The sequence below is a fragment of the Wasmannia auropunctata genome, unplaced genomic scaffold, assembly GCF_000956235.1.
Source record: "Wasmannia auropunctata unplaced genomic scaffold, wasmannia.A_1.0 LD336106.1, whole genome shotgun sequence".
Lineage (NCBI taxonomy): Eukaryota > Metazoa > Arthropoda > Insecta > Hymenoptera > Formicidae > Wasmannia > Wasmannia auropunctata.
In genome coordinates, this window is record NW_012026784.1 from 1,035,930 (window position 1) to 1,063,805 (window position 27,876).

The following is a 27,876-nucleotide window of genomic DNA, read 5'->3' on the forward strand; positions in this document are numbered from 1 at the left end:
TATAAATAATAAAAAAATGACAGAAGATAAAACGCTAGTTTAATCCATCCCTCCCTATGGTACATGGACAAGTCATAAGCATTCATTATGCTCGTAGGATCGTACAGGCCTGATTCTGTCATCAGAGGCCTGTTCATGTATCGCCACACATGATAGGCAATGAGCGGGATGTTGATGAACAACGAGAAGTATTGCTCGCCAATCAGAAATAAAATATTGATCACAACGTGCAGTATATATTCTGGCAGAACGAGCTGAAATTGAGACGCAAGGATTAAACAATTATCAATTACAAGTAGTACCTCTGGTATCAACAAAACATTAGCGATTATGCTGACAGTTTGCCAGCAGAATACTGACATCAACTGCATTCTCTATTTTAAATCTACCAACGTAGTTCTGTAATCCGACGTCGGATTGTCAGTATAAAAGACTGACATTGAGCGGACTGCGCTAGTTTGCGATCATTCAATTGGAATATGTTACTTAAACAATTACAAAATAAGTATGATGCTCAGTTTTCTACAATTAATCTGCCATTCCATTAATAGATTCTGTTTCTGCTGACATTCTGTCGAAATTTGTAGCAAACGCTCTCCAAAACGTGTCTTTGACAGTTTTGGCTGTCCGGGTGTTCAGCACCTGGTACACGCACACACATGGGGCTTACCGGATTTAAATTATTACATTGATCGATCGGATTTTTGTATCCAGTCTTTAATTCATCGAATGTGATTACCTGAAAAGTTTAATAAAAGTTATAATCACGTAATATACACTATCTTGTAAGTGCGCGCGATATATCCGTTAAGGTTATAATCGGAATTATATCGGCGTGTCCCGCTGGCTGTCACTGATGTGAATTAGTCACGCGGACATCTCCCGTGGGAGATACGTACGTGAAATATCGCGAAGAATATTAGAAACGCGTCGCCGATTAACGCTACAATGTACGAAAAAGCGGCTAGGTTGAACGCCATTCTGCATGTAGACAGAAGCCACCCGACGAATCGCGACAAGTCCGATATCAAGTCGCGATCACGTGATAAGCTCGCCTTATCTGAAAATACAAATGCAATGACTTTTTATTCGCTACCGATTAATCATTATAAATTGCAAATCATGATAGTCGCAGATTGGAGTTTATAATGCTCTTTTTTTACATTGTAAAAAGAAAGGTAAAAAAAGATTGAAAATATAAGAAATAAAAGATTTTTGCTAACGAAATGTGATGAATTGACAGCGAAATTCGAATGGAATCTATCATTTCGTAACCATTAATTTAATAGAGCAATTCATTTTATTGATCACGTGATACATATTTTGTTTGTTAAGATTTGATCACACCAACGTCATTTTGACTTTAAGAGAGCCTTAAAACTCATTTTCTCTCTCGCTAAAGTTAAAAAAAAAAACAGAATTTTAAGCCTTGCTTAAAATAACGTTAGTACAATCTGGTTTAACAATAAGAGATTTTGTTATGTTTTTGCTTAAAATCGCTGACAAACTGTTATGCTGCTAATATTTTATTTACTGGGAGCCTTACCCAAAAGAAAAAAAAGATTTTTCTAATCTATTTACAAACTTTCTTTTTGTTTGGAAATAAGGATATAATTAAGTTACAAGAGACACATTTAAAGTTATTTTATTGCTCTCGACGGCAATATAAAGCATATTTACACTCGGAGAAGAATGTGGAAACAATAAATTATTTTCTTAAATCTATCTCTTGTAATGTCGCTGTACAAGTGCTATCACTTTAAAATAATGCAGGTTACACGTGTTTCTTTTAATAAATAATTTTTTAAACAGTCCTAGTGAGATCTGAACTCACGTAAGTATGATTAAGCAAATGCTGGGCCTCCACTCTGTTAATCGTTTCCTCTTGATCGCTCCATCTTGAATTATAATTCGAGAGCATTTCTCTCTTGGGCCTCAGCATGTGCCTGATATTACCGTAATTTACGTCCATTTCTTTAAAAGCATTCAACATGAATATGGCAATTATAACTACGAGAAAGCCGCAAGAGGCACCTAGGATATTTTCCGCGCTCATCTTCGTCCATTCCCTGAACAGAATCGCGGACGCTATTATCACCAGAGTCGTAAAGAAGACGTAATAAACTGGCGTCACGATAGACGTGTCGAACAGGTCGAGTGACTTGTTCAGGTAATTCATTTGCACCATGATGCAAAGGATAACGCTAAATATGAAGGCCCACGTTAGCCAATTGGCAAACGCGTTCTCCCCGCCAGAGATAGTCTCCTTTAACGCCAAGCCCAAGCCTTTGCAACTCATCACGGTCAGAGAGCCGACAGACGAGCACAAGCAAATATACACCAGGATATTTTGGTTGCCGTATGCTGGACCGAAGTGAAAGATGATCGACAAGGTAGACATTATCACGATTAAAACGTATAACATGTAACCCGGCTCTCTTATTTTGACAACTAATTCGCTTAGACTGCTGACTTCCTCTTCTTTCGGGGAATGTAATACTATTATCGTGGAACCTAAGATACATAACAGGCAGCCCATCTAAAAAAATTAAAAAAAATTAAAAAATTGAAGTATAAGAATACATATAATTATCGTAAATATTAATGTTTTTACTTATGAACACTTTTTACCTTTCCCAATAGATTTAATTTTTCATTGAGATATTTGGATGCTAATACTGCTGATACTAGAACGCTTAAAGCGCCCAATGGTGTGACAAGCGACGCAGGTGCAAACGCGTACGCAACAAAATTCGCTGTTTCTCCTGTGCCCACTGTAACATTCATTTTGAATGTTTTTACATGAATATCATAAAAAAATTACCTGCATTTAAGAATTTTTAAAATGTTATACGTACTAGATAAAAGACCAGCCCACCATATCCATTGTTTTAAATAGCCAAAGCCACCAGACGATGCACGCAATCCACCGTACTTCTGGAGCTGAATTAAAGCCTTCTTTTTTATGATAAAACTGGCACCTAAATTAAAACAACAAAGAAATAATTAATTTTTGTACGTCGTATTTTTTTAGTTTTTGTACAAAAAAAGATAAATAATTGCGTATATATTAGATACAGAATATTGATTTTTTTTATACATAAAATTCTGAATGAATTTATTCCTATTTATATTATACATACATATCGTTATTAAATCATTTTTATATTACACTAACCTATAAAACCGCTAGAGCTAATTGCTAGTCCTAAACCGATATAAAAATTTGTCGTATCTTTATGTGTATCGTTGTTCGTCATTTCTGTGACAGAGCTCATGTCTCGCCCAAATTGATATTGATTTCCGTTCAATTATACGTTTTCATTTTTATAAACAATTACATTCGGTAGATTATTGAAATGACTGCAAAATTATTCACATGCTATTCATCGTTGACAAATACTTTTTACATTGCAGTTTTTACATCTTTTGCCACGATGTGTCATACGTGGTGTCATATCCCTCCCTATTATCAGTCTAATTAGTACTATCAAGTATCACATCTATCACCTGACACCTCTCCACCATAACCTCTATTATGCGCCGTAGACCGCATGCGCAGTGCCGCACAATACCAGAGAGAAGCGTGAGAGAGGCCATGCCGGCTTTTTGGGAACCGACGATTTTCCTTCGTACACTAGCGCCCCACGTCCACGTTTTCAAAAAAGGAACTACGTACCACATCTATCTTATAATATTGTCGATCAAATTATAGCATTAGAACGTGGTTCGTGTCCGTGCTAATCGTGTCTTATATATGCCACATCCTTCTTTTTTTTACTTTCTAGTTCTCGCAAAACTTCATATTACATAAATTAATTATATATATTTTTTAAATTCAAGATTTTAATACAAGTACATACATATTTAAGTGTTATATGTTAAAGCTGATATTATATGTACAAATTAGTATCGTTGTAATTAATATGCGATCACTTTCCGGATATCGCAAAAGTTGTAATTAATTAATAATAAGATTGTTAGATATCTCGCACCTATTTAAACGATAGCGTTTCAGAGCTCGCGATCGTCTTTGTTAATTAAATAGAAGACAATAAAATTTCCGTGCCCATTAAAAATTTGTTTAAAAATTTGATTTTTCTCGGCATGCTTAAAAATTTCTACTTTCCTAAAATTCGATTTTACTTATCATATTCGATTAAACTCTATAATTTATATTTTCACTCAAGTTTATTATATTTTATAATTAATCAGCCTAGATCAGTAACGCAAATTATTTGTTAATTTCGCTATTTAAACAATATGCCAACAAATTTTCAATTACTAAGAGATAAATATATTCTTTAAATCAGTTCAGAAGGAAATATGTAATCAGCATAATTTATATTAATTTCTGGAAATGAGGAAGTTATATATATAAAAGTTTAGTACCATTTATCGCAACTTTTCAGCATTATAAACATACGTTGGTTGTTTTATAATTTATTTTTTAACGCACAATGCTAAGGAAGAGAATAACTACACGTCAGAAACGTTGTGAGTATGCCATATTGGTAACAAAAATTGAAATATATAGGGTAAAGTATTGTTATAAAATTTGAGATGGGCAGTAAGGAAAATGAGAAGACATAAAAATTTTATTACACATAAATCTCGCCTTCGTGAGTAAATAAATATATTTATATATTACACTTTCACACTTACAGTACACAGTTGTTGAAAAATATATGCGAATGCACGAGTACATATGTGTATATTCACGAGTGTACATACATATATGGATGTTTTCATAGCAAATTATTTTGTAGTAAAGTATATATAATGAATTTGTTTTCATTGTATTGAGTATAAAATTTTTCACTGCAAAACAGTCGTTTTTTCTTCCGTAAATCGCGCGCGCGATTGTTATTACATTACAATTGATATAATAAATAATTAATTTTCATTGTTATTATCAAAAGTGCTCTTTCTACATAACTTACGTGATTAAAATAAATTAGAATGAAATTTTCTGTAATGACAAGACTATTTTGATGCTTTGGTGTTAACTATAATTTTATAAAAGAATATACTTTGTTTTTTTTTTTTTTGGAGAAAATAATCTCGATCTGTATGATAGTAAAATAGAAGAAAACTCGCTCATGCTTTTTCAATAATGGAAACATATTTAAACGTCATATTCACGTAATTTTAGACATGGATGTAATATCTATCTACTTTTAGAGAAAGAGATTTAAAATCGTGACGGATCAAAATCGAAATTATTTTCCCACAAGAGAGCGTAGATATTTTATAAATCTGAATATTGTAATTCTCTTTTACAATATACACCATATTAAACTGTCGTAATGGTTAAATTATATCGTATGATCATGCAGTTCGTCATATTATAATTATATCATAAATAATTATATAGCTATTAGCGTACCAATAGAAAGATACAGAACAACGGATTCACCATGTGGAATAAGCGTGTCTCTGTTGTACTGATAAGTGGTAAGTGCATTAAGTGGCTATAATATATCACCATATACTCCGATATGTGATATAACTCTATATCGCATTGTTATAACGTTCAAACAAGGAACAAGTTAATACATCAAGTAGAATCGTCATACCATTATCGACACGTATGTATCTCAACTGTACATACATAGTAGTAGCTCTGGCGAACATGTTTAACATGCAATATAATAAATCAGAAGCACTTTTTGCACAAACACAGCATCGCGCGTTGCGCTTGTTACTTCCCGGTTTTGTTCTCTTTTATTATTATTATTTTTTCCTTTATATATAGGAGAGTCTGATACATTCGACAGTGTTCGATCTCTCTTGCGTCTTTGGCACGCGAAAATGACTCTTAAAAAATTAACTGCTATAAGGGTCATTTTCGCGCTGGAATCTAATCTTCAGTAAAAATAATTAATTAATTAATATCATATTATTATGAGACTTAATCAGGAAACTTGATAAACTGTATTATCACGAAAATTTATTAAATTTTCATTTTTGATAATTAATAAGAGAAATAATTATTCTCTCTGCCTTTTATTTTATTAAGTAGTTTCAAATATTACTATAATATTCATTTAAGAAACTTGATAAGTTGATTTTATTTTACAAAATGTAAAATATAAAAAAAAAGTTTCAGATCTTAATAATTAATACAATTGTTATTTGAGAATTATTGATAAAAGTATCAGAATCATTTTCACGCGCCAATGGCAGCAGAGAATCTGTGCATCGGCAAAATTAGCAATCATTAGCATTGAATATTTATCAAGGAATTACGAGTACTGATTACGAATTCTGATTTTATCGGGAATTCGATTTTTCCAAAACCTGATCTTCGCTTTTCCTTTACTTCTTCTTTTTAATTAACATTTTGTGTACGAGAATGATAATAAAAAAAGAGAAAATGAAATCGGCGGCACGTGACTAAGTGCATATATAACGTATGGTCCTCGCTGAAGCAACACGCTATACATATATAATAATGATTCTTATATATACATGTGCGCGCGCACGTGTGTATAAAAATAATATATATATTGCATGTACGTAGATTTATAGTCATAAAAAACTTTTTTCTTAATTAAAAACAATTTCTTAAAAGATGTGGAATTCTCTTAAAAAATCAATTGTATCAAAACACTCATAAAAAATATAAATATTTATGTTAAAAATATTTCTATTCATTTTTTAATTAAGAAAAGTAAGTGATATTTTTTTAGTAGGAAAAGTAATCTTCATTTAAGAGAATTTTACTACTTGTTAAAAAAAATGTTGAGTATTTTTGTTAAATAGTCGCTCACACACGTATTATAGTTATTATATACTGCAAAAGTTAGTGAAAAAAACGCGCGCGCGCGCATATGCGTACACAAAATCTATAAACTCATATAATAAACATTTTATCGCACTTATTATTATATATAATAACGAACAAGAACGAATGAAATTGCACTAAATATTTTTATCTAGGCTAGCTGTAGAGAATATATGCCAATTGATATTTTGCCATAATTAATTAATTAATTTCGCATAGTTATATCGTAGTCATATATATAATCTTAATGATTTAAATCTCGATAAAAATTAACGATATCAATAATAAATCATAAGTCAAATAATAAAATTTAAGTAATAACAAAATAATATCGATTAAATTGCGAATTTCTTTATCATAGCATTTTTTTTAAAACAAACTTTCCAAAATAATTGCCACATATACGTATATTAATACTAAAATGATTAAGTATGTAGTCTAAAGAAAAATTTTGAAAAAAATTGAAACAACTTAAATTTGAAGAAGAATTAATGCACTTTTTACATCTTATTTTATAGCCTATTTCGAGTTTAATTTTCGCAACAAATAAAAATTGACGATGCAAAACAATTAATTATGCAAAAAAAGATCAATGCGTTTTCAGTTTCCACATACATTAACTGTTATAAAACTATTTTAAACTAATTCCAAAAATTTTTTGGATATAAAACCATAAAACAGTAAATTTTAATTGCACAAAAATTCAGACAAAATTAATGCATTAATTCTGTAATTTTTTTCTTTTTTTAAAAAGTAAAAATTTAAATATATAACAATCCAATTAAATTAAAAACAGCATAATTCATCTTTATTACTCTTATGTGAATAATCTTTGATTATGCTAAGTACTAAAAAAAAAAAAGAAATGCATTAATTTAACGTCAGATGTAATTGTACATACATCACTGAAAAGAGAAAGACTCAAATTATCCATAGCTCTTTTGATAGAAAAAAAAGATTACTTCCATTCTAGTATATTATATGTATAAATATGTGTGTGTGTTTGTGTGTCCGTGTGTATAATGTATGTACGAGTGTACGTCCTCCTGAGGATTTATAAAGTGGAATCAATGAGATCCCGTCTATATAAAAAAAAAATCTTGCTTCCACTAAAACTGGAATTGTTTTTCATCGCTCTTTGTTATTCCGTAAAAATAGAAAAAAAAGAGTCGATTTCAAATTGCTATTGCAACGATTTCCTAAAAAGGATAACTGGACTCTCCTCTTTCGAGACGGTTCTCAAAAGTCGCATCTTTATTTTTCTCGAAACACTAATTTTCAGCAGAATTTTGGTAATTGATTTAATTAATAAAATTGATGTTAATTTTAATAATCCTCATACAGAGTTATTGCGTACTTGCAGCACGAAAATTTATTACACATCACTTTTATACGACAATTTATTAAACATCAGATTTTATTAATTAAATATAAGCATGAGGCTTCTTTTTGTGTATTTCTGGCACAAGGAGAATGAGAATTAATTTTTAAAAAGAAGATTCCTTCGAAAAGAAATTTTGAAACAAAATATTATAAAGAGTACCGTCATCGAATCGAGGTAGCGGTTTCGTTTTCCTTTCCGTCTTCGGAATATAGAAATTCTATAAATATAGCGTCCTTCAAAAGGAACGCGATTTCTTCTTTAGCACATGTATCTACAATATATGTATAAGCATATAATGTAATAACGTGTTGTTATTATCATCGCAGAGTGTAACCTTATCGATCAGGTCAAGCGCGATCAGCATTCTTTTCGAATGTAATATTCATTATATGTATATGTGATATCGTATCATCAATATAGAGTATACGAAATCTGCATATAATTAAATATGTTAATTAATATATTCTTCTTCGCGCCAGTATACTCCCGCGGAGTCATTGTTTATAAAACACTGACCGCGTGTTAAGCTAAATTTTTAACAAATCCCATAAAAATAAATATATCTTTCTTTTGCAAATTTTACTATCTCACCTATTTATCTCTTTCATAAATTAAAAAGAGACAACAGGTCAGTTTAAGAGATCAATCAAGATTTTTAATTTGGAAATTATATTAAATGAATTATATTCATTTATGTTAACGACACAAATTATATTAAATCTGACGTTTTTTCCCGCAAGCTGACGTAGTTATTTAGCCCAAGTATTTGTGGCGTTATTGCTACTTAATTTCAACAGTCGAGAACTGATGCATTCAACGCAGTTGATAATTAAAATTATCATTTCAGACTTAAAATCGTTTTTTAATATATGACATTTTAATTAACGTGAAAAATACTCAAGAAAAGATTTAGGTCCGTACGCCTACGTGTATATATTCCCCGACTTTCGTAGATTGAAGGAATTCTACTTACCCTCAATCAATATTATTATAATCAGAGGAGATAGAATCGGAAATGGATTTTAACATGTAAAAATACACGTTTCTCAAAAGATGGATGAAAAAGGAAAACTAAAGGAGAAAAAAGGACAGGAGATTGGCGTCCTATTGCTTATTCTTGGAGGTGATGGTATCCTTCTCGCCTCCACTGGACCAATGCTTCTCCTGTTCGCGCAGCTCAAATTCCCATCGCAGTTCTAACTCGCGCATATCGTTTGCTATCCCAGCTTCGTATGTATCTTCCTGCGCACACATTGATTAACCAATTAATTAAGAAATCAATCATTCTTGCATACTATCGTGTTAAATTACTCAATTCTTATTATATTAAAATATTTATATAATTATATTTGCTCATATAGATAAAAAGACATAATAAACATCACCTCAATAAAAATATAATTTTCTTGGGCTTTTATTGTTAAAAATACTTATAAATATATTTTAATTTACCAAACAAAATGGCGCAAAAGGCACGACCTACCTCCTCAGTTTTGTAATCCGTATTATATTCTTGATTTGATAACCAATCATTAGAGGATTGCTGGATCCAAGGGATAGTGGTAGTACCGGTACCACCGCCGTATGGATTGCTCCAATTTCGTACATCTCTCTCCCTTTCTCTGATACCCGCTTCGATCATTCGCAATTCTTGCGTCAGCCGCTCGCCCGCAGTGACGAAAGTAGTAGCTCCTTGTGTAGCCAACTAAACATGCACATGCAGGATATAAATCGAACAATGCTTTTCGCATTTCGCAAAATTCGAAAGGTGACATACATACCTTTAAGTCATTGATCTTTTTTTCCAGATGTCTGAGTTGCTGCTTTACTTTCTGTGATTCCAAAATCAAACTGCAATATATACATATAACATGTGTAATATACATACATTATATTTTTCATTTCTCATCGTTGACAAAAATAAAAATTAAAAAATAGAAATATACAACTTACTCTTTTGACGTACATTCCGATCTCGAGAATTGCGATAATGATTCTGGTGTAATGATATTGCGACTGAGGGCGACGTAATTATCACCGGTGAAACCGCTGTCACCATCACCGGGATTCGTTGGTGCCATTGATTGTATCCCATTCACACCAACCGTTGCGTACGCTGTAACGATAATTAACACAAATTTAATATAACTGTATTAATATGTGCATATTTTATCTATAAAAATTCTCTCTCTCTCTCTCTCTCTCTCTCTCTCTCTCTCTATATATATATATATATATATATATATATATACACACATATAGAGCGCAAAGCGCGCGCTTGTTATGTTCTAGTACAGAAGAAATTATTCGTGAATAAATTAAATTCTGAGTGTTTCAAGAATACAATAGTACGAATTGTATACAGTATGACATATATGATTTATGTATTATTTCTGTTTATATATACTTATCGATAGAAATAATATTTCGTACTCACGTTGATTGCTGTAGTACCAAGAGGTTACAGAGTTTGGAGATCTGAATGCAGTAGACAGTGCGGGGATAGGAGTAGGATCAACTCCCTCATTGTAGAGATGCTGCAGAGTTCCGTTGTAGGGAGATCTATCATTATAATTTTATTATTATTAATTATAGATTATAAAATTAGTAAAATTATAGATATAGATTCTTTTTATTTATTACCTTATCAGTGTTTTAGACAGTCTCGAAATAGGTGCCTGTTTGTTAACTGGTGGCAAGGAGGTCGCGGGAGATATGTCCAATGGAGATATAAAGGGGTTGTCATCGTCGAGTAGATGCGAAGCCGATGGAGGCGGCGGCGGTGGATCCGTTCCGGGTGAACAGCGAAAGGTATTTGCAGCGGTCCATATCGAATAATTGTTGGGTGTAGTCAATAAATCACCCTCTTGCTGAATGTCATAATTCTAGAAAAAAATATATATGTATAAAATATACATACAAATATATAATAAACAGTGATGAAGTGTAATTATATTCGATAGAATATGAATAAAAATAAAAAACGATCAGAATACGTTCGTTCTTACCGTTTTCATTTGCGGTGATATTAGTTGTTGCTGTTGCTGTTTGCCGCCAATCATTTCCAATTGATGTAGAATCTCCATCTTGCGTTGCAACAACATCGCCAACATCGTTTTTGCCACTGCCGTTCTCTGTTGAAGTTATTTTATTGCTATTATTATTATTAAAATTATATTAAAACTACTATACAATCAACTGCCACACATACATACAGTTACATTAATAATGAATATTATTATCCAATAAAATGATCACTCTAACAAAATTACTTTATATTTCAAATTTTAACAAATTATTAATTATAAGAAAGCAAGCCACATTTTCTCTCTAACTTTTATATCGTTTTGTTACCTGATTTGCAATTTGCGGAGTGTCCCACATTCCGAGATTTGTTGCGGTTGTCAACGAAGGTCCATAATCAACCGTGGGAACGGGTCCTGGTGGCATTATGTAATGCCCAGGACAATGGACACCAGGAGGTCCTCCACTGTCTATCATGGTTCCTCCCTTCACAGAGCAGAGACTGAGATGAGGCAAATTTTGCGGAGGTGTCAGCGGCAACATGTAGGTCGATGTCAATGAGTCAATCAAATTATTTTCCAAGTTGGTCGGAACAGGCGTTGAATGTTGCACCACTGCTGTAGTATTAAGACAAAATTAAGATAAAATAATGGAGATAATTTTTCTATTGAATTACTTAAAAGAGATTTATTTAAATATAACGTTTAAATTATCTTCTTTATTACTAAAGATATAAAAAACAAAATTCTGAAGTTAAAATTGTTCCGAAAAGCACATCTTTATAATCTATATAGTTATATATTGTTTTATCTATGTTAAATATAAAATACTCACTATCTCTATCGTGTGCTTTGGCGGAATGATAAGTCGTTAAATCACCGTTTTGCTGCTTATTGAAAATCTTGTTCTTCTCACTCTTTGATTCCGTCTGATTTGAATTCGCTCTGACACTTAATTTACGATTTTTTGATCTATACCTATGAAAAAAAAGATCAAATAAATAAAAATTTTATTTGTAAAGAATGTTGTGTGCATAATCTGCAAATTATTATAGTACAGCAATGAAATAAAAATAAATATCAAACTCACTTATCAAGCTCTGTATCGCTGTGAGCGAAAGTACAATTGTTGGATCGTGGGCAAGTGCCGCGTAGTGCCAGGTCTCTGCACATGCTGACTTTGTATTTGCCGGTCGCTGAACCCGGACACGAGCCCCCGCCGAGCCCGCCGCCACCACCACTATCCTGCGTCGCTGATTTCCGATTGCTACCGCACGTGCCACTGCTTCCATGTTGTCGGACAAAGTCCACTAATGTAGCCACCACTATTCTCACGGCTTCTAGAGCCGCCCGACATTCGGTCAAGCTCGGTGGTTCTGTTTCTAAAAATAATAAAAATTACTATAAAAATATGTTAATAAAAAAATAATTATATAACGATACACATTCAAGATTATATTTTAAGTGTTTGAAGAGTTTAAAAAACTTTGATCAGTTTAAAAGTTTTAAGAATTAAAAGATATAATTTTACATACACATCCATACAGCATATCTACATACCTGGACTAGGATCGATGGCAGCTAATAGTTCCAATTGAGGCCTGAGACCGCTCAGTTGTCCGGGATCAGGAGTACGTTGCAACGCTATCACAAGCTCCTGGACACTCTGAGCGAACGACTGTGGTGTTTGCAACTTATCGATGATGCTTTGCATATGCGACTTGTGAGCGGTATCGCCATAGAGCAGCGCTGACCATTGGTCAGGGGCAATGCGCAAGCCCGCTTCCGTGGCTATCTGTACAATCTGTGCATCATGCTCTCGTCTCAGAGCTTCGTAAGTGCGAAACTCTTCCTTTAATTGCATCAGCGATGAGTCACCTTCGCGCTTTGATACCTAAACATACACAATAGGAAATATTTATAATTATTATTATAGTTGTATATAGTAAAACATTTTCTATACTATGTTCGATTGAAAACTTCCATGTATCACTATATATTTACCTTGAAACAGCTCGCCCGGTATAGAAGCTGCACCACGTGTCCAATACTGGTCTTACTAGCTTGCGGAAAATGAGGTTCCAGACGCTGTACTACAAACATTACCAACACCTTACGCGATAAAGCAGAGCCATCCTCCAAAGCCAGTAGTACGAGCTTGAGAACCTCCTCTTGCATTGCTAACAGTAACGAAAAAAATATAAAGGCAATTATAAAAATGACGATAAATGTAATAAATAAAAAAAATCTTATAAGTTATTATTTCCTTTATCCGTTATATTTCCGTTGTTTTTTTTTATCATCCAATGAAAAGATATGGATTATTCAAATTGCATAATTTGTTTTGTATAAATAAAATTTACCTGGTCCAAGGAATTGACAACCACGGGCACGTACAGCTGCCCAAAGATTGGCGCTGAGTTGCTGAGGATTCTGGTGCTGTAATATAAGCTCTGTGACGGTTCGTTCACCAAGACTACGGGCGGCACGCAATGCGCGCGCCCTGCCTTCTGGTTCTACTAGCTGACAACCTAACAACGTCACCAGTTTACGTTGCATGGGCCGTGACACCAATCCCCCGCCACCACTCCCAATACCTATAATCAAATAAATGTGTTTCCTATTAAATTATACAAAAGTAAACAGTGCAGCTATATGAATACATATTTTAAAATACTATACAATTCATATGCTTAATTTAATTCAGTAATCTTAGACATATATAAATCTACTGTAATATTATATTATTATAATAATTACACGATGTAATATAATGTAACAATTATTATTGTAATATAATACATATTATGTCATTTAATTTCTTATGTATATTCCTTACATGATAAACTTTAATCCAATTTTTATCTGTCAGCTTTTTATTTTTTGAATTATTATATTTTAAAATTTACATACTGCATACCTGCGGTATTAGTAATTTGACATGGTTTCAGATAAAGTGCAAGCTCTTCAATGCAACTCTTGGCCCTCAGATAATTAGCATGTTGGTCGATTGGAAGAAGCTTCTGGTAATTCTGCTGTTGATTTGATGTCGATGCTGATGGAGCAGCAGTGGGAATTGGATTGCCCAGCAATTGTAACAGTGCCTCATTTACAGGTAGTTTCTCGATATCGGTATTGATAATGCTCTGTGAAAAGGAAAAACAAAGTGAAAATAAATGGCTGTGGAATTAAAGGCAGCATACATATGTATGCTTCACAGATACACATATATAAATATAGATAAACATATATATTTTTATGTGCATATATTACTATATTCAAATACCTATTGTTACCTGATCAAAAGGGCACTGCTTGCGGTGTAGATTGGCCAAGCAAGCGCGACATATGGTGTGGCCACAGCCGAGTGATATGGGGCCACGTACAGCCACGTCAAAGTCATGGCAGCAGATTGGACATGACAGGAATTCAGTCCACTGTGGTGCCTGTATCGGCATTCTGTAAAGATAAAAAAAAATACAAAATTATATAAAATCTAAAATGAAAAAGAGACAGTTATTTATTTTTAAACTGATCAGGTATTAAAAATATTGTAACATTCATGTCCCTGCAATTTTTCTACAATATGTCATTTCACCTTGCAAATAATATTTTAAGCAGGCCGTTATTTCATTAATTAATGCAAATTTACAATTTGCAAATCCTGCTTCGTATAACCATATTTTACCGAGGTCCGTAGATAAAGAGATCACGACGATGAAACGTGACACAATACGATCGTCGTCGATCCGACTGATCAATCATTTATTGCGATATCGTGAGAAAATAATAAGTAAGAATAATAGCAGTCGTAGAAATTTCTGGGGGAATAGAATTGATGGGAAATTCAAAATAATCGCGACCTCGTCGCAGGTCCGAACCTGCCCTGGGCAATGTATTGCGACTTGACGTTGCGTCGGGAGAATTTCGGGGATCCAGAACCCGACCCGACAAATCGATCGAGAAAAAAAATATGAATCACTCGCCAGGATTTCACCACCCACCTCGTTATAACCCTCGCAAAACATCACATCGATTACACTTTTTGCGCATCACGCCTCTCGCGCAGTTTTGCGCGATTCGCACGACAATCTCTATTATACTACAGAGACGACTATATAGATTGTCGCGTATAACCGCGACGACGACAACGTCGACGTCACGCGCAGCTCTCTCGTTATATGTGCTTTATTGGTTACTTGTATGTTGCGAGAAGGGTGATCGAGTGAGAGAGTGAGAAGGTCGCTCGATAGTTGTGCTCTCCGCCGACTCGCGTCGCGCCAGGCGTCTTCGCCGAGCGCGAATCGATTCTTCCCCCGAGAGTCGATCTCATCGACTGTCATCGACTGCCGAACTCGTCGATTCTTCGCCGCTGGCGGAGAAATGGAAATTGTTTTCGAGTGGTGTCAGGACTCTGGTGACACGCGAGTAGCGAAACGGCGGGACGAATCCTCGGCCCGGGGAGGGAACAGACATCGGAAAGCGACGAGGAAGCCGAGACCGAGCGGGCGACCATGGAGCAGGAAAATCGCGAGCGTCGCCCTTTCCATCTCGCCAGCATATTTCCAGGTATCCATTTCGACGTCGATCTCACCGATCTGCCGCCGGACATCCCCAGCATCTCCAAGTTGGACGTCTTCTTCCTGGTGTGTTCCATAATCATGCACGTCGTGGACATGGGCTTCGATTATAACATCGCCATCCGGTACTACCTGGACGACAAAGTAGCGTACTTCGTCTGGACAATGTGCCTCATACTCGTTCCCTCTCTGATCAACGTTGTCATCAGCAGCCGGATGCAGCATCAAGATAAACAAGTGAAGTACTATTGCGCACGTTTAGCACATTCAGCGCCGTTCGATCGGGTTGCAATTACCAGGTCGTTGTTTCCTAGAATCTGTCAGATTTCGAATAACATGTGTTCCTTGGTGTAGATGAGCTCCAGTACATCGGATACGTCGAGCGATTACAAAACGACCCGTTTGTTGATTAAGAATGGACTGTACTGCACGATCGCCGTTTTCTTGCAACTGGCGCCAGTTATACATTACTGGGAAACCTTGAAGTGTGCGTTGAAAGCGCGTAAATGCAAGAAATCCGGGGACCGTGTCACTGAAAGGAGATATTATATAAGGATGCTCAAGGAGGATCAAGATGTTGCCTTGCTAAGAGTATTTGAATGTTTCTTGGAGGCTGCGCCGCAACAAGTCCTACAGCTGACTCTGATGCTAAAGCATTATCACAATGAAGTTAATTTTACATGTACTTACATTATTTGGAATATATTTTATTTCTAATCTTATATTTTGCAAAGCTACAAAGGAGATTTTGTGTCAGTACAATTGGCAAGGGAGAAAAAAAGTTACCAAAGAATCATTTATTTATCTTCTAATTCGTTGTCAATTTTAGCTTTTTCCACAATTCATCAATTTTAATTTTTATTGAATCAAAAATTTACAACATTCTGCATAAACATATTTTAATAGATGCTGTCAAACAATTCTGTTAATATGCTTTTTATATTATTTTTCAGTTATACATCAAGTAGCTAGTATTGTCTCCTCGCTTACAAGCATGGGTTGGGCAATGGCCAGTTATCATCGTAGCATTCGATTAGCTCAACAGAATAAATTAAACATTGGCGTTGCAGGAACTGTGTTACAATTTCTGTGGCACTTTAGCATCACAGGTATATAGATATATTCAACTGACTTAACTTAAACTTAACTGAGATAATTTGAGAAAAAGTTCCCTGATTATCACTTATTATTATCATGATTACAGTGGCAAGAATCTTATCTCTTGGTGTTATTGCGAGTGTCTGGCCTCTATATACTGCAATCGGTTGCCTAATACATTGGGCAATCATGACTATATGGATTTTGATCAATTCCCATGGGGTATTAGAGTTTTGTCGGGCTTACGGTCGCCCACCACATATGCTGCCAACGTTCAAAGAACGCGTTAATTCCATATTATTTGCCGCAGTTGTTGGCATAGTTTACATCTTCATATATCTAAATACCGTAGATAGCAACACATTTTGGAAACATCTATGTTTCTACGGGCTCTGTTTTGCGGAAAATATTACCACAAATCTATTGTGGCGATACACATGTCCTCCTGAAGTTAGAGAGGCTTGGTACTTTAATGTATTCTTTATTATTTGCATCGTCTCGTTTTGGCTGGGAATTATAGCAATGATAGTGTATTATACCAAATTCCATCCTTCAAAAAAGCAGCACGCTTCAAATTCACTCCAAGCCATATAATTGTAAATATCTATTTTTTTTACTTGAAAGAGATTATAAACCTTAGGTTATAGTTTATAAAGTATCTTCTGATACGTTATATGTCTCAAAAGAAAGCAAAAAGAATCTCAATATTCAAATATTTTACTATATATATATATAAAATGCGAGTTTTTTCTCAATGAGATTTTTACATACAACTCTCTATTTAACTTTCGTTTTGTGTACAATTTATAAAAACTTTGCAAAATATGTTTATATACATACGAGGTTTCTCTGCAGACTAAATTACTTCTAATATATAAGCAAGGCTACATTTTGATTACATCTAACATAGTTTTAAAACATCACATAGACTGCGCAGAATGTTAAGTAACATGGCTGTGTTATGATCAATAGAAGCCAACTAGAGATTATTTTTTTGTATTGAAACTTTGATAAGAATCTTTTTTTACTTTTTTAATTTATAAACTAAGAAATATCTCTCAGGGATATATAAATGTATATACATATATAATTATACATGTATATACAGAGTACTAAAATGCTATGTTCAAATTTTCAATGTAATGTGTTAGAGTAAATGTAAGTTATGTGATATTGACATTAAAGACTGTACATTTTTACGACAAAAGAATAAATTTTCTATTCAACATAAAAAACAGTAAAAATATTTTTTCTTTATAAATACAAGATCATTTAATTTTGTCATTAAAAAAGAAATAGCAATACTTCTGTAAAAAATGCGTCATACTATTTTGTTTTCCTTCATCCTCTTAAATGATTATATGTATATATTGATTGTAAAATATATTTCCACATAAAATATTAAAGTAATAATAAAGATGTCATCTTAGCTATAAAATTAAATCAAAGAAAATTAAAAAAATATTCAACAAGTATTCTACAATACGGATTGTGTTATAGACTGTATTATAGACTAATAAAATAGATTTACATAAAAGAGAATATATTAGAGTATATGCACATATATAGTTGAATGATACAAAAATGTAGGAATAATTAAGTGTTTATTCAGAATCTATTACCAAACTGGTTCGTAAAAGTACTATAAAATATTAATTGCCAATGAAAACACTATGAAAGCTTTCAAAGCCCTGTGCGCAACTTGCTAAATTATCTTGGAAATTAAATATTGCATAATAATTCACAAGCTTTATTCTTTCATTTCTTAATTGAATAAATATTAAAGTCAAAACGCAGCGTGTAGAATTAATAAATTAATAACCAAAGGAAACCTCAATTTTGCAATATACTGCTGCATCCTTTAAATATCAATCAACAGGATTTTGCACTACTATCAATATAAATTCCTTGTCCGGTGCGACCATAATTTCATGTTTTTTGCTGCGGATGCGCAGGAAAGTTAAATCATTGGTCGGATCCAAATCGCGCACGACAGAGCGGGCCTTGTCCGACAACTGGCTTATCAAACCTGCGTACTGAACCGTCGTCGTATTGTCTAACGTTGATTTTATTGGAATGCCTGAAACCGAAATGTAAGCCTCGATTATAATTCCCTCACGGATCGCGAGCAGATCAGCGTCACGTTTCTCGCATGTGAAATACCTACCCTCCGCGTTCACCACTATCGTTCCAACCACCCCTTTGTGAGACTGAATTCGTTTCATCGTTTCTTCGACCTCTTGCGCCTGAATAAAAATGTACACATTCCATGAACGATATATTCCGATCGCGCAAAATTACAGAATTATCGTACGTACCATTTTTCAGAGTGAGACAACCTCGTGGGATCCTTTGAAAAAACGGTGCGATCACAATTTGCTGTGTAAAACTGTTTAGGCGATAAGACGTGTCAACCGTGCTGCGAGAGATTTCGGGTTTTTTACACTTCTTCCTCGTGGCTCCTTTTAAGAAAAAAAACTGCCACTCTTTTGCATGTGCAATTACGCGTTATTAAGGCATATATTTCATAAATATATCAAATGTACAACGATTTTCTCTACACATAGAAGATAAGAACTCGGCAATGCAGGCCTCACCGTCTATCTCCCTTCCTCCATGTTTTTCGTGGAGCTTCAAGCTTCAAGAATGAGGTCACCACCTGCTGCGTGATAATGTTTGATCGGTAAGACAGATTATTAACCTCAACCACGTGGCTCACGTCTCCGTTGACGCGATCGCTATTTTGTTGTTTTACCGAATTAGTAATGTTTCGATGCCAAGATATTCAACGTAAACCTAAAATAACTGTCTATAAAAATTCGCATTTATTATGAATAGATCCTATACGATTGTTTACATTGAATTCGTACAACAAAATACGGAAAGGTTGATGGTAGGAAACGTTGATTATATTTAAGAACAATCAAATATAAATTGTAACAGATGTATATAAACAAATATATTAATATACATAATATTAATTATGTATAATTTAAATATCTTTATAAATAATTGGGAACTTGAAACGAGAGATGTGAATTGCGTACGATCGTTTGAGACTTGTAGAAATTGTATTTTAATCGAGTACCGTTTTTCAAGCGTCTAATAAAATTCGGAGTAACATTTGAAAAGAAGGTAAAATTCAGTTTTGCACACTTTTCTAACGCATCAGGATTTATATACGCATATGTGTCAGGCTGTCAGCACAGCTGAACGACGAGGTCTGTGCCGGGGTATTTCGGTAGATTGAGATCGTACTGCGACTCCAGCTTCTCAGGCACGAATCGTCCGCCCAGGTAGTGAAACCTCCCGTCGAACTTGGACGCGCACATCTTCGGTGCCGTTAGAGATATCAGCACTTGCGGCTTTATGCCACCGTCCGCGGGCGGGCCTCTCTCGACGTCCCAGCCCGACGGTATGTCCACGCTGCAAATAGGAACGCTCGTGTCTCTCAGCATGTCGATGATGCGGACGAACGGCTCTCTGACCGGCGGTCTGAAACTGAATCCCAGAAGGGCGTCCACCACGATCGCGTATTCGCGCAAAACCGCGGAGTCGGCCGCTTCCTCTATGCGCCGATTCTCCAGCACTGGAATGCCGTTCTCGACGCATTGATGCAACAGCCTCTCGTACAGCCCGTTACTCGGCCTCTTCGGATAGTAGATCTCCGGCGAGTATCCGAAGTGCTTGAGGTGCCTCGCGCAGACCAGGCCGTCGCCGCCGTTGTTGCCGGGCCCGCAGCACACCAGCACCCGGCTCGGGGAGTCCGCCGAAAGCGGGTAAGACCTCGCGATCGCAACGGCGCAGCTCTGCCCGGCCAGCTCCATCAGCTGATCGACGCTGAACCTGTACCTCTCGAACAGGTCCTTGTCGATGTTGATAGCCTCCGTCTGATTCAGAAACTTCACCATCCTGCTGTACCTCCTTTCCGCGAGCGGGACGACGAACGATTTGTTGACTGCAAACCAGCTGATCCGCTTGACGCTTCGCGATCTCACAGTGCGCCTTACGAGCTGCAGCATCTACCGACGATTTGACTTCGGCTTGCTGAATTCGAATCGCTCGACCTATGCCATGGGATGGCACCCTGAGTTTACTTTTGCGTGCAAGTCGTGCAACGTACTGCTATCCTCGTCTCTTGAAAGTTCGTGTCATCGTGTTATCAACAATAACAACCCGCGGCCCGCGACCGCGCATCATCTGGCGGAGATCTTTTGAAACCTCGCTCACTGGATCAACGAAGCAAAACGTAAACAAACGTGGTCATTGCTGCGAAGAATGTAACGCCTGTGTTGTGTACGCACGTGCGAGAAATTTATGTATAAAGAATGTCGATAAATGATAATCGGCTCTACACGGTGAATGACATATTTAACAGAATGTCGAAGGAATTCGTGACCGTCGACGGTAACGTGAGGAAGATTCAGAAGGAGACTCTAACTCCTTACAAAGTGGCAACTGTCATTCTAATTAAGGAATATTGTAATGACACCACAAAAGGTACGCTCCACGCTTTTGTTGTGCGATACGATTTGTTACACTACTTCAGTATATTCCCTTATACAAGTCTTTAATGTTTCACAGTGATCATGGAGAGGCGTAACTTCTGTTTAGCGTCGTTAAAGTTGACTCAGGTAACTGCTTTTATTCGCCAAGAAAAGAGGGATATTTTATTGCACATATTTACAATGATTATTTTAGTCGGCAGACATGGAGTTGGACGCTCTACTGAACATGCTGTACGAGCCGGAGTACGCTTTACATCGATTTGCGGATCGACTGGAAATAAATCTGGATGCCATACACGAGAAAGGAATCGACGAGCTGTTAGACCTATTTGATAATCTTCGTCGATTAATGGAATCGAAGGATCACGCGCTAGCTTTACCGGCATTAAGCAGAAATTCTGTCCTCGGGCTGTACGTTCGTAGGATGCTCATTTTCTTTGAGAAATTGGCCTTCGATCAAGTGGTCGCTCTCTACAACGAGATGGAGAAATATGTTACGAAGAAGATCGATAGCCTAGAAAACTCCGACATCTCCGCGATCGCCAAGCAAGAGGATTTTGGTCCGGATAAGTGAGTCTTGATAAAATAGTGTTGTGTAAATTACATTATACAAAGCTAGTTTATCGATTAATATCGATGCTTTTTACAGTAAAGCAAAAACGATTTGGGGTGGAAGACAGGCGGAATTACTCGTGGCACAGCAGGCGCATGCTTTACAGACTGACGAGCACAAAGCACTGCCGCCGATGGAGTTGCAGGCTCTCGTACAAGATCTTTTAAAGTCGAATCCTTACAACGCGGATGCGGTGAGTATGGGCGCAAAGGAATATAAATCAATATAAATGGAATAAACGGTTTTTTCCAACTACACGGATTAAGATTAATAGCTATACAGAGAACTGTTTTTGCGCCAGCATTACCTGAGTTACCTGAACTGCATCCGCGTGAACGACTTTTGTGGAGCGGTAGACAGCCTCTACCACTGTTTCGATAGACTGGCACCTCTGGAGAACCGATCCACCCCCGAGGATCGATCGCGTACCTTCCGATACGCGGCACTCAACTTGGCCGTTTTGCACGCCCAGTTTAACCACAAGTAATCTATTTTAAGTAATCCACTTATCTCAAATCTAACTTTCTTTGTTTTTCCATCTACTCAACAAGTGAAATTTAATTTGTAGTTTTATATGTGTGTGTGTATATATATAGCGTTATACATTTGTTTCAATCAAGTAATTCTTGCGACTTTCTTGGAAAGGGAGGTAGCACAGTACGCTTTGAAGGAAGCTATTAAATTGGCTCAGGAAGCTGGAGACAACGTGTGCTTGCAGCTCGCGCATTCTTGGATATCCTACCTGATGAGTAAAGAAAATAGGTAAGTCAATATGAGAGAGATTTTTCACACATCTTTTCATTATACAAATATGTTTTAAATGTTTTAATTCTTTTTGGCTTATGTATAATTTAAATTAATAAGTTATTAAACGATGAATAAGAATCTTAATATAAAAAGATATAAGTTAATCAAGTTCATTAACGTTATAGATATTCTTTTATTTAATTTCCTTTTATATATGCATTCTTATCTTTTCAAGGGGACCTTTGATAGAACGTTCGGTCGGCAAAGCAAGTCTGCTCGGAATTACGCATACGACAGGCTTAAGTCTCATTTCGCACGCGCATAGCTACGCCTTGGAAGCCAAGAATCCCCCTCAAGTATTCGATGTGCGTAGCAAATTGTAATTGATCAATTTGACATGTAGAAATTTATATTTAAAATTACGATTTATGTTGCAGATATTGATGAAGTCGGACATGCTGAACTGTCAGCATTCGATGTCCGACTTGATGTCCATCACATTCGCAGAGAAATCGGCGTTATGGGCATACTTTGGTAAAACCGAGATGGCCTCTCTTTGTGCCCAGCTACTACTCCTTCACAATACGGGTGATAAGAAGCAGCACATGTTCAACGGACCGTCCACGTGCCAGGCGATCGTCACTGTCGCCAATATGTTGATCGAGTTCGGCGAATACGCCCTCGCCGACGTTGTGCTGGCACATGCCAAGGAAAGATTTCCCAACAGTCCTTGCAACAAGGTGAGTTCTCTTACAAATGGAATATATGACGAAAAATCGCATACAGTCGGTTTTTACTTCGCGAAGAGATTGAATTCTGAATTTTGAAATACTTGAAAAGGATTTTTTTTTCTATTCGTGATTTAATTTATTATATCATAGATCTGGATGTTGAGCGAACAGTTGCATATGTTCACGCAACTGCTGCGACAGGAGAAGTGGAGCGAGGCGGAAGCGGTAGCCAGGAATATCTCCAGCTTGGATCAACTGGAATCCAAACTCAAGTACAAGGAATTTATTTCACGAACGCGCGTTCTTGCAAAAAAAAAATAAGTAAAATATCTTACAGTTCCTAATAAAATTTTCAGATTGGCGGAAGTTTGCCTGGCAAAAGGCGATTACCCGAAAGGATTAGAATACATTGGCGCCATCGAGGAGCATTCGGACGTGACTCCGCCGTATGTGATACGCGCCGCGCTTCTTTCCAGTCAGATAACGTGCGCCTCGTCCTCGCCGGACAACGGAACGGCAGTCGCCACCAGTTGCATAATGCGTCTTTGTGCAGCCCTGGAATTGGCTGCGCAGAATCATCTGTCGTACTACAAGGCGCTTGTCAAGATGCACCTCGCCAATACACAAGTGAGTTTCCCCTCTTTATTAGAGATCGTCATTCAATCGACCGAAATACACATCTCCAATTGTGTTCCAGTTGACAATGGGTCTGCCTGTGTTGGCCTTGAACCTGGTGGAGGACGCTATCCCCACGATCTTGGGCCACGGTGGCTGTTACGATCAGGGCAAGGCGTTCATGTTGTACGGCAAGTGCCTGATAGCCTCGGCGCCAGAGAATCCTTTCGAGGCTCGGAAAGAGGTGATTCTGAGTGGAATAAAAATCCTGTCGAAGGCACAGGCGCTCTTCACCAAGGTTAATGCCATCGCCAAGGTCAAGAGCATCGTGCACCTGCAAGCTGTTTTCTACAACGAGATCGATCTTCTACCTGAACGGAATCAGTGCGCTTTCGAGTTTCGCCAAATGGATGAACAATACCTAACGACTCCCACTGATCCATTTTTGTATTGAAATTCGCGAAATATTTTTGTATAAAGATAGAAAAAAGAAAGACTATATATAGTTTTATTTTCTGTAAATATTTAGCCTACTGCTGATTTTGACCCAAAAATACTTGTATCAATCTTTTAATGCAAAAGAGCAAGATGCAACTAGTAAAAAATCATTTATTTATTAATTTTAATCAATTAATTAGTTTGATTAGCCGGAGTTTGAAATCGAGTTTGATGTCGCGCTTCGAAACTCGCGTGGACGCACGCGGCGGGGAGCGAAGAGGTTAAGTTACCGCGCAACAACATTGCGGTGCGCGCAACAACAAATCGCGTGTACAGACACCTGTTCTCCCACTAGACGCAGCTACAGAAGAACGCGCCTTCTGGGAATGTGAACGGGTACGAACGGTTACGGTAAGGGTCGACTATATAGAAACGCTCCGACGTGACGTATGCGGTGTGCAATGACATGCGAGGCGCGGAACAGCTGATCCTCACGCCTCGAGGCCGCCGCGGCGAGACTGTCGAAGAAGCGGGTGCCGCTATCTCTGCTCCTCGCGGCGATTGTCGCCGACGGCGGTTCGACGAGCGCGCGAAGAGAGGCAGTGCGAAGTCGAGACGTAGTCGCGGGACGCCGCACCTCCGAATCCACCCCGAGTGGTTGCGCTCGGCCGCGCGAATTAACCCCCTCCCCGTCTACTCCCCCGCCGCCGCGACGTCCTTGGGTAGATAGCTCAGTCGTATAACGTCCAGGATTATGGCCAGTCCGGTGGTCGGCACCGGGTACAACTTCAAAGTGGTTCTCCTCGGCGAGGGATGCGTCGGCAAGACCTCGGTCGCCCTTCGGTACGTCGAGGACAAGTTCAACGACAAGCATATCACCACGTTACAGGTGAGCCCTCCTTCTGCCTTGTCCTAACGCCCGCACTTCGGATCTCTCCTCCGTTTTTAACGCGACGCGGTTATCTGTCTGATCTGTCTTTGTTCGCGTAAATTTTTTGGAGGCTTTTTTTTATATTCGATACAAATTTGTACTTTCGAAAAAAGAGAAAGTGTTATCGAGGCATTTACTCGGCGATTTTTTTGGATTTGAGCTCCGCAATTGCGTCAGAGGGAAACCGCGTATATGTTGAAAGCTTTCTTAACCTCTCTTCAACTTTCCGAGCGCTTTTGGTAACGCGATCCTGACGATTTGCTTCACGTTTCAGGCGTCGTTCCTGAATAAGAAACTAAACATCAACGGGAAAAGAGTGAACTTGGCGATATGGGACACTGCCGGGCAAGAGAAGTTTCACGCATTAGGACCAATTTATTACAGAATGTCCAATGGTGCCATTCTCGTTTACGACATTACGGACGAGGATACCTTCCAAAAAGTACGTTTATCAAATAAGATATAGGTATACCATATCCGTGGAGTATCTCTGTTTTTCATAAACGTTAAAGCATCTTTTTGTGGATTTTATCAGGTGAAGAACTGGGTGAAGGAGCTTAAGAAGATGTTAGGTAGTGAAATTTGCTTAGTGATAGCAGGTAATAAAGTGGACCTGGAGAAGGACAGGAACGTTGCCATAGAGGAAGCGGAAGAGTAAGTTTAACTCGAATCTTCTCTCACAGTGGAATTACAAACGAATGTAGCGCGTGACCGTAAACAAATCTTTTTCTGTCAGGTATGCCAAACAGGTTGGCGCTATGCATTTCCATACATCGGCCAAATTGAATCAGAACATCGAGGAGATGTTTTTGGACTTGACGCAGCGCATGATGCAACGCGCGGACGAGGCCGAGCAAAAGTCCACGCTCACGAGGACCAATAGTACGCGCCGCAATGTCGTGATGGTCGAGGACGAGGCGGAACAAACGCAACCGAGTAGAAGTTCCTGCTGCGGCAGTGGCGGTGGCAGCGGTGGCGGGGGTAACGGTGGTGGTAACGGCGGTTTTTCGTAGACCTTTAAAATCAATTTTTAAAGGTTCGATTCCAGATACAAGGTCTAATTTCGATAATTCACCAACTATATACGGAATGATGCATCTCAGATGTGTGACAAATTAATATCTGCAAATAGTAGTTGCGTCACATTACGAATGTGCTTCATCCTGTATGTATACGTGGACGAGTGAGTTATGTATTTGTGAATGAATGTGCATGTGTATGCCTATATATATATATGTATATTTTTAGCTTTGCGGCAATTCTTGGATAGCAAAGATACTTATACTTATATACATATATATTAGTAGTGGAAGCTGTGACTTTGTGCACATAAATTTTCGAGGCAGATTCCGTATATACTTGCTTTGAAGTGGGAATTGAGGGATGAATTAATATTTTTTGATGACTTTAGATGTGCACATGTCGAGCTGCGGCCTTTTCATTGTCGTTCGCGAACGGCATGAGATAAGCCTCCTTTTTCCTGACAGAATTGCCTCTCGAGTATTTCATATCTGATCATCTTGACAAGACTTATCATTAATTTCAAACTTCTCATTCAAAGCAGTCACAAAACAATACGTAATATATACAATAAACAATACGTATCGCCTCTTTCTAATGGATTTTTCTATATTCGCCGTACACATGAATCATCATGATTCCAGGTAGTTCCTTTTTCGTAAATACGATCGCGCGAGTGGAGTGTTTTTCAATTATTCAAATCATGCGCTCATAATGAAGAGGAAGAAATAGTCTGAAATAGCAATCTTGTCACATGTTTCGAGTGCCTCAATCTCAGTGCAACCGCGAAAATTTTGTAAAAAAAAAAAAAGGCAAAAGCCTCGTCGTCCCGGATCCTGTTTTCCCATTTTCATCTTCAAATTTTCGATATATCTATGTCTTTGCAATCCACAAATTGCTACAAGCTGTTCAACTAAGAATTAGCTAATCATTAGACGGGCGCGGTCTTGTCGCGAGACGAGGGCATTTTGAAGGAAGAGCAAAAGAAGACTTTCGGCTCTTTTATCCAAAAAATGATGGGTTATTGTACATATTAAGTGCCGATAATTTTATTGTACAATGCATTGATTTGGACCGTATATTAAGTAACACGCAATATGTTTATTCATCTGAAATTATATAAATTAGCGATACAAGAGAGTTGTTGTTTAAATTATTGTTACTTGTAAGTTATTTTATGAACATAAAATGGTAACTTGTAATAATTTGTTACGGAGAAACGCTTCATTTAACATTTGTACCTCGATCCCATCGTGTCACGAAAGTTAGGTGTTGCTTATACGATTATTGTACACAAAAGTGAAACTGAAGACCTATAAATTAACACGCTTTATTACACGTTCTATTGACAACAACGAGGAATGTAATCGAGTCACATCAGTTCTATACAGGTCTGGG

The 27,876-nt window shown here is 36.9% G+C and overlaps 8 protein-coding genes across 9 annotated transcripts in view; 3 read left to right on the forward strand and 5 right to left on the reverse strand.

Annotated features, from left to right (window-relative positions):
- Positions 1–1,044, reverse strand: part of LOC105456530 (protein cornichon) — a 1,920-nt gene extending 876 nt beyond the window's left edge. Inside the window, exons 1-3 of the mRNA XM_011700639.1 lie at positions 900–1,044; positions 671–739; positions 1–254 (exon numbers count right to left, since the gene is read on the reverse strand). Coding sequence (XP_011698941.1) covers positions 1–254; positions 671–739; positions 900–980 — 404 coding nt within the window. The 5' untranslated portion in view covers positions 981–1,044. The remainder of the gene's footprint in view (positions 255–670; positions 740–899) is intronic.
- Positions 1,045–1,281: 237 nt separating this feature from the next.
- Positions 1,282–3,547, reverse strand: LOC105451513 (magnesium transporter NIPA2). The gene is made up of 4 exons (XM_011692009.1): positions 3,179–3,547; positions 2,859–2,981; positions 2,632–2,774; positions 1,282–2,539 (listed from the first exon to the last, which is right to left on the reverse strand). Exons 1-4 carry the CDS (start codon positions 3,276–3,278, stop codon positions 1,805–1,807), a joined length of 1,101 nt encoding a protein of 366 aa, XP_011690311.1. The 5' UTR covers positions 3,279–3,547; the 3' UTR covers positions 1,282–1,804.
- A 4,823-nt stretch (positions 3,548–8,370) lies between these two features.
- Positions 8,371–15,374, reverse strand: LOC105451521 (roquin-2). 2 transcript variants are annotated; one of them, XM_011692030.1, is made up of 16 exons: positions 15,202–15,374; positions 14,494–14,656; positions 14,118–14,343; positions 13,561–13,794; positions 13,202–13,377; positions 12,758–13,091; positions 12,288–12,579; positions 12,033–12,175; positions 11,529–11,812; positions 11,183–11,308; positions 10,818–11,059; positions 10,612–10,736; positions 10,128–10,290; positions 9,956–10,025; positions 9,658–9,879; positions 8,371–9,416 (listed from the first exon to the last, which is right to left on the reverse strand). In XM_011692030.1, exons 2-16 carry the CDS (start codon positions 14,653–14,655, stop codon positions 9,279–9,281), a joined length of 2,937 nt encoding a protein of 978 aa, XP_011690332.1. In that variant the 5' UTR covers position 14,656; positions 15,202–15,374; the 3' UTR covers positions 8,371–9,278. The 2 variants fall into 2 exon arrangements, with proteins under 2 accessions (XP_011690332.1, XP_011690324.1); XM_011692022.1 differs by having other exon boundaries at positions 11,529–11,815.
- A 193-nt stretch (positions 15,375–15,567) lies between these two features.
- On the forward strand, positions 15,568–18,110 carry LOC105451533 (XK-related protein 6-like). Its single transcript, XM_011692043.1, has 4 exons — positions 15,568–16,014; positions 16,132–16,459; positions 16,731–16,886; positions 16,982–18,110. Exons 1-4 carry the CDS (start codon positions 15,712–15,714, stop codon positions 17,467–17,469), a joined length of 1,275 nt encoding a protein of 424 aa, XP_011690345.1. The 5' UTR covers positions 15,568–15,711; the 3' UTR covers positions 17,470–18,110.
- Positions 18,111–18,460: 350 nt separating this feature from the next.
- LOC105451556 (dynein light chain roadblock-type 2) lies at positions 18,461–19,494 on the reverse strand. Its single transcript, XM_011692081.1, has 3 exons — positions 19,194–19,494; positions 19,043–19,121; positions 18,461–18,955 (listed from the first exon to the last, which is right to left on the reverse strand). Exons 1-3 carry the CDS (start codon positions 19,194–19,196, stop codon positions 18,744–18,746), a joined length of 294 nt encoding a protein of 97 aa, XP_011690383.1. The 5' UTR covers positions 19,197–19,494; the 3' UTR covers positions 18,461–18,743.
- Positions 19,346–21,059, reverse strand: LOC105451548 (NAD(P)H-hydrate epimerase). The gene has a single exon (XM_011692069.1). The coding sequence runs from the start codon at positions 20,895–20,897 to the stop codon at positions 20,076–20,078; it is 822 nt and encodes a 273-aa protein (XP_011690371.1). The 5' UTR covers positions 20,898–21,059; the 3' UTR covers positions 19,346–20,075.
- Positions 21,060–21,097: 38 nt separating this feature from the next.
- LOC105451541 (anaphase-promoting complex subunit 5) lies at positions 21,098–24,611 on the forward strand. Its single transcript, XM_011692056.1, has 11 exons — positions 21,098–21,375; positions 21,460–21,509; positions 21,577–21,953; positions 22,033–22,189; positions 22,298–22,479; positions 22,642–22,758; positions 22,979–23,108; positions 23,181–23,483; positions 23,625–23,746; positions 23,831–24,101; positions 24,172–24,611. Exons 1-11 carry the CDS (start codon positions 21,204–21,206, stop codon positions 24,541–24,543), a joined length of 2,253 nt encoding a protein of 750 aa, XP_011690358.1. The 5' UTR covers positions 21,098–21,203; the 3' UTR covers positions 24,544–24,611.
- A 177-nt stretch (positions 24,612–24,788) lies between these two features.
- On the forward strand, positions 24,789–27,683 carry LOC105451564 (ras-related protein Rab-21). The gene is made up of 4 exons (XM_011692095.1): positions 24,789–25,416; positions 25,733–25,900; positions 25,994–26,112; positions 26,195–27,683. Exons 1-4 carry the CDS (start codon positions 25,282–25,284, stop codon positions 26,469–26,471), a joined length of 699 nt encoding a protein of 232 aa, XP_011690397.1. The 5' UTR covers positions 24,789–25,281; the 3' UTR covers positions 26,472–27,683.
- Positions 27,684–27,876: the final 193 nt, after the last annotated feature.